The following is a 12,347-nucleotide window of genomic DNA, read 5'->3' on the forward strand; positions in this document are numbered from 1 at the left end:
ACGAAAATAAAATCGATCTCAATTATAAATAAAATTAAAATATGTGATAGACGTGAAATATGATACACAAATAAAAGATTTTAGCAATTTTCTTATCCAGCAACCGAAAAAACCATTGAAAACCTCCTCACACCTCATATTTCTCCTTTTATCTATCTTCACCAATCCTCTCTCTCATTTCGACAAACACAAAGCAAGCAGCACTGAGCCATGGCTTCTTCCTCCTCTCTCACTCTCTCTCAAGCCATCCTCTCCCGCCCCTCCATCCCTCGCCATGGCTCCTCCCCGCAGCTCCACTCTGCCTCCATCCCTTCCTTCTCCGGCCTCAAATCCGTCTCCTCCTCCGCCGCCGCCGCGGCCTCCCTCTCCCGCCGCCGCGCCGCCGCTGTGGTCCGCCACCCGGTGATCGCCTCCGCCGCCGTGGAGACCCTCGAGAAGACCACCGACACCGAGCTCGTGGAGAAGTCCGTCAACACCATCCGGTTCCTCTCAATCGACGCCGTAGAGAAGGCCAATTCCGGCCACCCCGGTTTGCCGATGGGATGCGCTCCGATGGGACACATATTGTACGATGAGGTGATGAGGTACAACCCCAAGAACCCTTACTGGTTCAACCGTGACCGCTTCGTTCTCTCCGCCGGCCATGGCTGCATGCTGCAGTACGCCCTTCTTCACCTCGCCGGTTACGATTCCGTCCAGGTCGAATCTCTTTGCTTGTTATTATTCCATTTACCACTCGTTTTGATCACCAAATGCTTGATATTCTATCTGTTTTCTGTTGTTGGATTCTAGTTATTTTGGTTTGAAGATGTGATTTTGAATTATGGATCTGAGCGTCTGGAAAAATTGGGATAATTTCGAGTTGTTTCTCGAGGTCAACTGACTGTTATCGTGATTTACTATTGTGGGTCAATGATGAATTAGTTTTGGATTGTTTATTGGAGTATATTTTTTTTTGTTGTGCTTGGAGGATGCTTGTTCTTTTTCCCTTTCGGTGTATGAAGCTAATCAATTAAATTGCCAAAGGTTGTTATGTGTGATACTTATTTCATTAGTTTCATGAGAGCATTTGTGTATTCTTATGCACGTTTCAGGAAGACGATTTGAAGAATTTCAGGCAATGGGAAAGCAGGACACCTGGTCACCCTGAGAACTTTGAGACACCCGGTGTTGAAGTCACCACTGGTTCGAACCCAAATACATGAATTTCTTCTCATATGGTAGCACACAACTTAACTTTGTTCTGTGAATCTGACTGCTGTTTTCTTACACATATGTGCAGGGCCACTTGGTCAAGGTATTGCCAATGCTGTTGGTCTGGCACTTGCAGAGAAGCACTTGGCTGCGCGATACAACAAGCCGGATAATGAGATAGTTGATCACTACACGTAATGAGCTATTTCTTCTCATCTTTTTGTGTGGTTCTTTGGTCGAGGATTATATCCCTTACTGATAATTTTTTGGATTTGGATTGAACTCAGATATGTTATCCTTGGTGATGGGTGTCAAATGGAGGGTATCTCGAATGAAGCCGCCTCCCTTGCTGGTCACTGGGGGCTTGGGAAGTTGATTGCTTTCTATGATGACAATCACATCTCTATTGATGGTGACACTGAGATTGCTTTCACTGAGAGCGTTGACACTCGCTTTGAGGGTCTTGGCTGGCATATAATCTGGGTGAAGAATGGTAACACCGGATATGATGAAATCCGTGCTGCCATCAAGGAAGCCAAATCTGTGACGGACAAACCCACTCTGATTAAGGTAAGATATTTTTTCAATGGGGTGGTGAAAGTGGCGATTAGAAATATCCATGTAGCATTCTTTATTCACAAAAGAGTTATTAATGTTGACTCTTGTTTTCGTTCGAGCAGGTTACCACAACCATTGGCTTTGGCTCCCCCAACAAAGCCAATTCGTACAGTGTCCATGGAAGTGCATTGGGTGCTAAGGAAGTCGAGGCCACCAGACAGAATCTTGGATGGCCATATGAGCCTTTCCATGTGCCCGAAGATGTGAAAAGGTAAGGATGTGTCGCCTTACTTCTCAGGTTGAGGCTTATTTTATATATTGGCAGATGAACGCCTAGTTACTTTTTATATTCTTCGTGTCAGTCATTGGAGCCGACACACTCCCGAAGGAGCTGCTTTTGAAGCTGAATGGAATGCCAAGTTTGCCGAATATGAGAAGAAGTACCCAGAGGAATCAGCTGAGCTGAAATCTATCATCACCGGTGCCTTGCCAGCTGGCTGGGAGAAGGCTCTTCCTGTAAGCTATATTTACCAATATTATTGCTATTAATTGGTAATCAAGTTATTGAGAAGATCAAGTGTTACATTTTGAATAGATAGGCTGATAGCAGCATCAGTTCTCTTTAAGAGTAGTGAGGCAAACCCTGCTCTTTGCTAGCATACATATTTTTCCTTGTTGATTTCTGACGTTTAGACGCTGCTTGTTTCAGACATACACTCCCGAGAGCCCAGCTGATGCCACAAGAAATCTGTCTCAGACAAATCTCAATGCTCTTGCAAAGGTTCTCCCTGGTCTGATTGGTGGCAGTGCTGATCTTGCCTCGTCCAACATGACCCTTCTTAAAATGTTCGGAGACTTCCAGAAGAACACACCAGAAGAGCGCAACGTGAGGTTTGGTGTCCGTGAACATGGTATGGGAGCCATATGCAACGGCATTGCCCTTCACAGCCCGGGTTTCATCCCCTACTGTGCAACTTTCTTTGTGTTCACTGATTACATGAGAGCATCCATGAGGATCTCTGCCTTGTCTGAAGCTGGAGTCATCTACGTCATGACCCACGATTCTATCGGGCTGGGAGAAGATGGACCCACCCATCAGCCAATCGAGCATTTGGCAAGCTTCCGCGCCATGCCCAACATTCTGATGTTCCGTCCAGCTGATGGCAACGAGACAGCAGGAGCCTACAAGGTGGCCGTTCTCAACAGGAAGAGACCCTCTGTTCTGGCCCTTTCTCGCCAGAAGCTCCCCCAGCTCCCAGGCACCTCAATTGAGGGAGTGGAAAAGGGAGGATACACCATCTCAGACAACTCGTCTGGCAACAAGCCCGATGTCATTCTGATTGGAACCGGCTCAGAGCTGGAAATCGCAGCCAAGGCTGCTGATGAGCTCAGAAAGGAAGCCAAGGCAGTGAGAGTCGTCTCCTTCGTTTCTTGGGAGCTCTTTGACGATCAATCTGCTGAGTACAAGGAGAGCGTGCTGCCTGCCGCAGTGACTGCTAGGGTTAGCATTGAGGCTGGATCAACTTTCGGGTGGGGCAAGATCGTTGGCTCCAGTGGAAAGGCCATTGGAATTGATCGGTTTGGGGCTAGTGCGCCTGCTGGGAAGATATACAAGGAGTTCGGCATCACAGCAGAAGCTGTTGTAGCCGCAGCCAAAGAGTTGATCTAAGATTTCTTCTTTCCATTCGGATGTCGTTTGTGGTTTGATTGAAGCACATAAAGAGAAAAGGGGCTCGATTTGGAGCAGCAGAGCTGAGAATTCCTAATAAAGAATACACAATTCTCTTGTTTTATTTTTTTGTTCCATCAAGATTGAGCTTTTGTAGTCTAAAATGTGATCGAGTTATATATATTGGGCACAAGAATTCTCTTGAATATGTGAACTCGAACATCCTGATTTTGTACCTGAATTGTTTATCAGCAATCAAAAGGCTCTTGTTCCCCAAACCAGTAAAAGCCATCACCATTTTAATATCACCTCTTAATTTGATGGATATAAATAATGGATTGAAGCCATTGAATTCATAGAAAGTGACTGGTTCTATCCTCATCTACTGAGGAAAAATGAGGCCATAAATGGTGATGACATCAAGTATTGTGTGGTAGATCAAAGCTAAGTGGTGTGAGCTCTTGGATTGGGCTATCCACAATGTCTCAATTTTGGCTTTTCATACACAGCAATATGTTAACCTGTTTGCTTTTATTATTTTTGGACTCATTTCCCTTTAGATGTTGAAGGGTAGGTATTCAATTATGTGGTGGACCATCATCATCACTTAGCATAAGCCTTCAGCATATTCTCTCTCCCTCTCAATAAGTGGGAAGAGCAATACTTTATCTTTAAATGTATGCTAAGTTAGATTTGTTTGAATAAATTTTCATGCTATTTGAATCTTACAAAGAAGATTGTGCATTTAACACGTGAAGTTTATAAAATTACCAGGACTGACATTGGACGCATGTAGCATGCACAAGCACATATTTGTGAGTATTGTGATGAAATGAAATGATATTTTATTTTATTCTATTCAAATTCAATGCAAGAATGAGAGACCAAATCAGCCCATTTCCAGATCTATGACAAATGGTAGTACAATATATTGAGCTCACCAACCATACCAATCTAGTGGTTGGTGATTGTGTTTGGTGGATACTAAGAGCATCTCCAATGCCGGCGTCAAAATCGCGACGCCGATTTTTCGCCGACGCCGGTTCTGACGCCGAACCATTGGAACCGGCGTCGGCGAAATCAGCGTCAAAATCGGCGTGGCCATGCCGATTCGCGCGATGACGCCGGTTCCGACGCCGATCCTCACGGCGCCATTGTGGGTCCCGGATCTGCGTCAAATCGGCGTCAGATTTTATTTTTTTTTTTCTTTTTTTTTCATTCGCACCACTTGTTTTAACGAGTACTCTCTCTACCTTACTTTCTGTTCAAGATCAATAACGAGCAATGGAGAACAACTACGAAGGTACTCCAGTGACTCCCGGGGGATGGTCTCAGACTCCCCCGCCTCCCTGTGTAGGGTCTCAGACGCCCCCGACTCCCGGGGTAGGGTCCCATACTTCCCCAGCTCCTGGGGGAGGTGGTTGGCCTCCGATGACCGGGTACTACAACATGTGCCCGTAGCAGCAGATGATTCCCCCGGCGCAGGGGACGCACGGGGGGGACAACGCCTATCGGCCGACTTTTGATTTTTCCACCGGTTCTTCGCACACATCGACCCCAACGGATGCACAGTATACGGAGGGGACCCCGAGGTGAAGGATTTTCTTCGTGTATTGCTCCAGAGCCAGCGTGAAGAATTGGAGGCGATGAGGAGGGACACCGGCAGGAATAGCCGAGGCGTAGGTGGCGACGGAGGCGGCGGCGACGACGGTGAAGAAGCGCTGGGCGACGACGGAGACGAGGACGGCGGCGAGGAGTGATTTTGTTTTACTTTTTAAAATTAATGTACTTTTTAATTTTTGTACTTTTTTTAAAATTATTGTAATTTTTTTAAAAAATTAATGTACATTTTAAGTTTTAATATTATTATTCGAATTTTCCGTATTTGTCTCGTAAATTAAATTCCGTATGTTGATACGAGTGTAAATTAAATTATATAATTGTTATTAGTGATGTGGATAGGTAGTGTGAAGGCTATGTGAGGGCTATTTGATGTCCAGTTGATGTGGCAAGCTGATGTGGTAGGAGAATTGTAGTACTGATGATGTGGCAGTGTGAAGACTATGTGAGGGCTATTTGACGTCCAGTCTTACTGGAGATGCTCTAATGCTAATGTTCTCTCTCACACCCACTTTGTGTTTTGTGCCAACAAGGCACAGCCTCAACCCAGAGCGTTCAAGAAAAGCATCACTACACTCCATGTTCCTACCAAATCTTAGTCTTAGTAGTATAAATTTTAATTTTTTTATTCAAAAGTACCCTTTAACTTATACTAGCATGATGATGATAATAATAATAATGGTCGATTTTAGACCCTAATGAAGCAAATATCTACATTTATTCACCATATCATATGTCTAGTGTGTTTATCGAATAAAAAGCATCGACACGAACTGACTAATTTGTATAGTACTGTACCTCATTTCCTCACTATTTGACGTTTTGATGAGGATATGCATTTTACCATATATTGACAGCTTAAATTATTTTCCCTTCAAATTGTCATCTTTATCATTATTCTTATTATTCGATAGTATTTTCCAATTTAAATATTTACATAATTAAAAAAAGGTAAAAGAGGAGTAAAATGACAACAAACATTTTGCTCTACGAGATACTGTTCTTGTCTTTATTTAATGTACATTTGTAAACACAAAGGAATCGAAGATAACAACTAATTTATGTCGAATGTAAAGAATAAAATGATGGCAAAATAAGAAAAAAGTGAAAGACCAAATTTTGAAGGGGTTGGTGAAGCGAAATGGATCTTTACCGATGCTGACCAAATTCTAACCCGCCAACCTCCTGCTACTTCAACCTAACCCCCCATTTCACAACTACAAACAATTCTCCATTCCCTCAATCCTCATTTCTCACTTTCTGCAAAAGGGAATCAAATCCCATCAATTGCATATCTCAATTTGCTGATAAACACCAGCTCTTAATTAATGGCTCACGTCGCGAAAATGGCGCACAATCTCGCCTCGCCCAAATTCACAACCCCTAATGCTAAATCCCCGGCTTCAACTTCGTCCTCCTTGTTTTTCGCCTCCAAGAGTTTGAACAATTCGTCGAAAAGATCGTGGGGATTGGGTAAAAGTTCGATCTTGACGGTTAAAAAGACGAATCAATTGAGAGTTGTGGCCTCGGTCACGACGACGGAGAAGCCGTCGACGGTGCCGGAGATCGTGCTCCAACCCATCAGAGAAATCTCGGGTACTGTTAAGTTGCCGGGCTCTAAATCACTCTCCAACCGAATTTTGCTTCTTGCTGCTCTGTCTGAGGTAGAACTTACATTTTGCTTATCGATTTGCAATGCTGAAATATATACTAGTAGCATTTTTTAATTGCCTTAAATGCATATTTAAGGGTTCATTTTCTTTGTTATAAAGTATAAATGCAATGCTTATGTTTATGTTCTGCACACTTGTTTTAAAGCTGAATTTGACCGAGATAATCAAATTGATTTAGTATTTTTGGCCTAGGACAAAAATATGTGTGATGGTATCTTTTACACAGAGCATTCGGTTACATGCTGTCCTAGACCTATTTCAATGCAATATGGCAGTTAATGCCTCACTAGTAGTTAGTATTTCCATCTAGTGGAGCTTCCTACTTCCTAGACATCTCTCCCTTTGGCTATGTAGTTGGCTTGGAGAAGATGGATTCTTATGTGACATGAAATATGTGATATTGATTGAGAGTGTAGTTTTAGTTTATAGCATGTACTTAGTTGTTGTGCAGTTGGAGAATCTATGTCCAACCCTTATGCTGGAATATCTTTCTTTATTTGATTTAGGATTACATGTTTGAAAAAATTGTCCATCTGTAGCTGAAGATTGAGAGTATGAGAAGAAAAGTTATGATCACATAATTTTTCTGCTCTTTTATGTAAAGTATCACATTTTGAACCTTTCATGCCACCTCAAATTTTCATTTGATTAGTGCTAGAAATACTTTAGGAGTCCCTAATCTCTTTCACAGATTATTTCATGTATATTTTTATCTTTCCTTGTGTAAATTTATAAGTTAGCCAGTCACAAGATGCAGTAAACTTTTGGTGGATGTTGGATGTGCTCCACAGTTATCTACTAGTTCTTGGGTCTATGTCTACTTTTAACTATGTTCCTGAAATAACCCTTACATGTTTTCTAGGGAACGACTGTTGTGGACAACTTGCTAAGCAGTGATGATATTCATTATATGCTTGGTGCTTTGAGGACTCTTGGGTTAGATGTCGAAGAAGACAAAGCTAATCAACGCGCAGTTGTGGGAGGCTCTGGCGGCCTATTTCCAGCTTCTAAAGAAGCCAAGGAAGAAATTCAACTTTTCTTAGGAAATGCAGGAACAGCGATGCGCCCATTGACTGCTGCAGTTGTTGCTGCTGGTGGGAATGCAAGGTATATTATTTACACACTTTCCACCAGTGTATTATTTACATTTATGCCTGATCCTTGAAAATTTTTTCATGTGATTCTATTTGAGTTTTGGATAAATGTAGCTGCAAGGGGCACTTAATATAATTAAATAATCTTGATTGATTTGTTCGTAGAGTAATCTTGATTGATTTCTTACTGTCTGGCATTTATACTTTGTCATGGTTTTCAGCTATGTGCTTGATGGAGTCCCTCGCATGAGAGAGAGACCTATTGGTGATTTAGTCACTGGACTTAAGCAGCTCGGTGCTGAAGTTGATTGTTTCCTGGGTACTGATTGTCCCCCTGTTCGTGTCGTTGGAAAAGGTGGTCTTCCTGGAGGGAAGGTGGGTCTTCCTCTCACTTGAAATTTAGTTCTGCCATTTTTTTGGCAATTATTCAGACAGGCCTGCATGTTACCATGTTACATACAGTAACGTCGTACCCAAGCTTCAAACTGATACCTACCATGTTCATTTCTGTCATCTAGGATGAAATATTCGGCTTTTCTGCTACTAAATTAGACTTGGGAGATTGTGATTTTTCTGCCTTATCCCTTTTCTTATCATATGTGAACTGAATAAGATGAATACATTCAAACGACAGAACATGCTATTGTGAGTGTTTATTTCGGTGCCACTCTATCTGGATAAGAGTCCTGAATGAACTTCTTCCTCGCTCTGAATTTTTTGTCCCAATTTGGAAAGAGAAACAAAACATCATTTTCTGTTAGAACGTCAGTGAGAATCTATGATTTATCTTCTCTCTGTTCTTTCCTTATGTCTGCAGGTGAAGCTATCTGGATCCATAAGCAGCCAATACCTGACTGCTCTGCTCATGGCTGCACCCCTGGCTTTAGGAGACGTCGAGATTGAAATCATTGACAAACTCATTTCCGTGCCTTATGTGGATATGACACTTAAATTGATGGAACGCTTTGGCGTCTCAGTAGAGCACAGTGACAGCTGGGACCGGTTCTTTGTCCGAGGAGGTCAAAAGTACAAGTAAGTTCCTCCCCACTAACCTGTAGGCAGCTTTGATGAACTCGATTTGTCGAAGCTTTAACTTGATGCAATTATCAGGTCTCCTGGGAAAGCCTATGTGGAAGGTGATGCCTCAAGCGCCAGTTACTTCTTGGCCGGTGCAGCTGTTACTGGTGGAACTGTTACTGTTGAAGGGTGTGGAACGAGCAGTTTGCAGGTATTTCGGCCTCATTTGATGTTGTGATCTTTCTGATCCTTTCAGATGATGGGATTTCTAATATATTCTGCTCATATATTTCGTTTTGAAGGGTGATGTTAAATTTGCCGAGGTTCTTGAAAAAATGGGTGCTGAGGTAACCTGGACTGAGAACAGTGTGACTGTTAAAGGACCTCCTCGTGATGCATTTGGAAGGAAACATTTGAGACCCGTTGACATAAACATGAACAAAATGCCCGATGTGGCCATGACTCTCGCTGTGGTGGCACTTTTCGCAGATGGGCCCACTGCTATAAGAGATGGTACGGCTGCCTCTTATCACACGATCATATGTTTCTCTTCGTTAGTGAATAATAAATGAAGTAGTTGACACAAGTCAGCTAAAAGGTCGCTATCTGCTTCCGTAGTTATAAATGAAAACGAAAGCAACGTGAATGATGATTTAAAGAATCTATAATACTCTTTACCTTTGATCCTTTGCCAAAATCTTATCCTATCTTCAATCAATGGGCCTAAGCCAGGAGCATCTATTCTCAATGCCTTTGATCAACTTTTGCTCAGAATCTTCTGCTTTCAATGCTACTTTTCTCGTCTGCGAAAACTGACCCGTTATCTCCCATTTGTTTGCAGTGGCTAGCTGGAGGGTTAAAGAAACCGAAAGAATGATTGCCATCTGCACAGAGCTTAGGAAGGTATGTTCCATTTTACACACGTTTCCTCCATCTTTGGATATCTATCGTGTGATCATCGTTCTACTTTGTATATGTTTCAGTTGGGAGCAACGGTTGAGGAAGGGGCAGATTACTGCGTGATCACCCCACCGGAGAAACTGAATGTGACGGAGATTGACACGTACGACGACCATAGGATGGCGATGGCCTTCTCTCTGGCTGCATGTGCCGAGGTTCCAGTGACCATCAAGGACCCCGGGTGCACCCGTAAGACCTTCCCCAACTATTTCGACGTGCTTGTTACGTTTTCGAAGCACTGAAAGAACTATTGCCATCACTGATGAAGAAACGAATATGAAAGATCAACAAATTTTGGAATGCAGTGAGATGTTGAAAATGTTTGTAACAGTAAAATAAGACATGTTTAATATTGGGAATTATTTTGGTTGTAGACAGATTGAATGTGTTGTGACCATTTCTTGAGTAATAAATTAATGTTTTGAATGTTAGATTAATGTTTTTTATAATGCATTCTTTCTTGTCAGCTTGGCCTGCATTGAGTAAGAGTTGGCAATTTCCATACTCCATCAGGCCGGATCTAAAATCCGTCAGGCCTTCAATTCAATATGAATGGGATATATTTAATTAGCACTAATTATTTTTTACACTATAATGTGCTAGAATGGGCAAAATAACCGAAATCCAATCCGAATCAACTGAAATTTATATTTGGTTCGGTTTTTCAGTTTAGTTCGTTTTAAACTTTTGGCAAATTTTTGTTTTTTATTTGAAAAATAAGAATTGAAAATTTGAATTTATTTTTTACAATATAAATATAAGTAGTAATAGTTTTTATACTTTATAGGATTGTAGTTTTTAGCTTAATTGAGAATTGAGATGCATTTTCAGCCACTCATTTTGAAATGTCAACTGCAAGTATATTATGTCAACTAAGGGGTATTATCGTCATTTCATTTCAATAGCCAGAATATCAAATGTCAACAACTCGTATTAAAATGTCAACAACTAAAAAAAAATTAATTTTTTAATTTTTTTAATTTTTTTTAATTTTTTTTAATTTTTTTTAAATTTTTTTAAAATTTTCGCGCGATGTCAACTACTGAGACATTATGTCAACTACGATGTGTAGTCTGCACATCAAATGTCAATAGCTCTGCACATCAAATGTCAACAGCTTATAATTGACATTATATATGTGTAGTTGACATGAATTGTATATGTAGTTGACATTACATGTGTGTAGTTGACATGAATTGTATATGTAGTTGACAAAAAAAATAATAAATAAATAAAATAAATAAAAAATAAAAAATCGAAAAAAAAATAATTTTTTTAAAAAAAATAAAAAAAATATTTATTAAATAAAATATATGATGAAATTACAAATATGCCCTTTCACAATTAATTAATGTAAAAATATTTTCCATGTGGCAAATTCTAGACCACTCATTTAATAAAAATGAGTGGCTTATAATGCATCTCAATTCTCAATTAAGCTAAAAAATCTCAATTGATCACAACCCTATATATATATATATATATATATTAATTGGTTGATACAATATAATTTTGTGTCAGAAAATTAATTTTTAGATTTTTTTTTACTTTTTGGATGTATTGTGCAGTTTTAGTTTTTTTGGTTCGATTTTTGTAATTTGAGTTTAATTTTTCAGAATTTTTTAGATATATTTACGAAGTATTGATTTTTCGATTCAAATCGATTTTATATTTTGGATTTCAATTTTTTGGATTTGATTTTTTGGATAATTCAATTCAATTTGGCTAAAATCGATTTTTTTAAAAAAAATTGAATTCTCACCCTAAAATATGCAAATCGGATAACTAGTCAATTTTAGCTAGTAACGATTTGAATTTATATGTGGACTAAGTCTATTGGTGGAGTATTAAATTATGTTATCAATTTGCAGACAAAGGTAACATCACTTCTGAAATATTATTGAATCAAACAAAGTATTGACAGTTACATTTAATTTACCGTTTCATAGTCACACAAATGGAAGCATATGATTCATGAACACACCACACGCACAGTGTGTGTATATGTATATATATATGTATATTATGAGAAAGAGAAAGAGAAAGAGAAAGAGAAAGAGAAAGAGAAAGAGAAAGAGTGTCACCTTATAACATATCACATGGTTGAGATTGAGGTGTGACAGTGATGGAGGAGAAGATGTAAATAATTAATTCATTTTTTGCAGCATGTTATTTTATTATCCCCTAATTCTTGATTTCCTCGTTACATTTGTTTTCTTAGAGCATCCACAGCGGTGACATTCGTCCGTCCATCCGTGCCGCTGGCAAGGACACCCCTGTCCGCTGCTGCACTCTTGCCGCTGGCACGGCGCTGCTCGATGCATCGAGCACGTCCGTGCCACTGAGCAGGGCGACGTGGCGTGTTTCTATTGGCCGTTGGCATTTTTTTAAAAAAAATCGAAAGTAATACCAAAAATTAAAAAAAAAATTCGGATCCCCAAAAATATAGCCGTTTTATTACCGTTTTTTAATTTTTTTTGAATTTTTTTTTAAAAAAATAATCCCAAAATCATCTATAAATTCACACATTCATCATCCATTTGGACGAAATTCGGCCACTTA

The 12,347-nt window shown here is 40.1% G+C and overlaps 2 protein-coding genes across 2 annotated transcripts; both read left to right on the plus strand.

Annotated features, from left to right (window-relative positions):
• The first annotated feature begins 118 nt into the window (after positions 1-118).
• LOC121784567 (transketolase, chloroplastic) lies at positions 119-3,627 on the plus strand. The gene is made up of 7 exons (XM_042182731.1): positions 119-699; positions 1,095-1,185; positions 1,283-1,388; positions 1,482-1,764; positions 1,875-2,023; positions 2,115-2,268; positions 2,462-3,627. The coding sequence occupies exons 1-7, from the start codon at positions 211-213 to the stop codon at positions 3,419-3,421; spliced, it is 2,232 nt and encodes a 743-aa protein (XP_042038665.1). The 5' UTR covers positions 119-210; the 3' UTR covers positions 3,422-3,627.
• A 2,511-nt stretch (positions 3,628-6,138) lies between these two features.
• On the plus strand, positions 6,139-10,216 carry LOC121784586 (3-phosphoshikimate 1-carboxyvinyltransferase 2-like). The gene is made up of 8 exons (XM_042182755.1): positions 6,139-6,705; positions 7,577-7,821; positions 8,030-8,183; positions 8,626-8,840; positions 8,919-9,036; positions 9,128-9,338; positions 9,667-9,728; positions 9,809-10,216. Exons 1-8 carry the CDS (start codon positions 6,370-6,372, stop codon positions 10,025-10,027), a joined length of 1,560 nt encoding a protein of 519 aa, XP_042038689.1. The 5' UTR covers positions 6,139-6,369; the 3' UTR covers positions 10,028-10,216.
• Positions 10,217-12,347: the final 2,131 nt, after the last annotated feature.

This window comes from Salvia splendens, chromosome 2 (genome assembly GCF_004379255.2).
Source record: "Salvia splendens isolate huo1 chromosome 2, SspV2, whole genome shotgun sequence".
NCBI classification, from domain to species: Eukaryota; Viridiplantae; Streptophyta; class Magnoliopsida; order Lamiales; family Lamiaceae; genus Salvia; species Salvia splendens.

Bases quoted from the DNA above. Each gene is read 5' to 3' on its own strand.
- LOC121784586 (XM_042182755.1), top strand. From the start codon at position 6,370: ATGGCTCACGTCGCGAAAATGGCGCACAATCTCGCCTCGCCCAAATTC. The intron at 7,822-8,029 runs GTATATTATTTA...CATGGTTTTCAG, and splicing joins GCTGCTGGTGGGAATGCAAG to CTATGTGCTTGATGGAGTCC. The intron at 8,184-8,625 runs GTGGGTCTTCCT...TTATGTCTGCAG, and splicing joins GTGGTCTTCCTGGAGGGAAG to GTGAAGCTATCTGGATCCAT.
- LOC121784567 (XM_042182731.1), top strand. From the start codon at position 211: ATGGCTTCTTCCTCCTCTCTCACTCTCTCTCAAGCCATCCTCTCCCGC. The intron at 1,765-1,874 runs GTAAGATATTTT...TCGTTCGAGCAG, and splicing joins ACAAACCCACTCTGATTAAG to GTTACCACAACCATTGGCTT. The intron at 2,269-2,461 runs GTAAGCTATATT...TGCTTGTTTCAG, and splicing joins GCTGGGAGAAGGCTCTTCCT to ACATACACTCCCGAGAGCCC.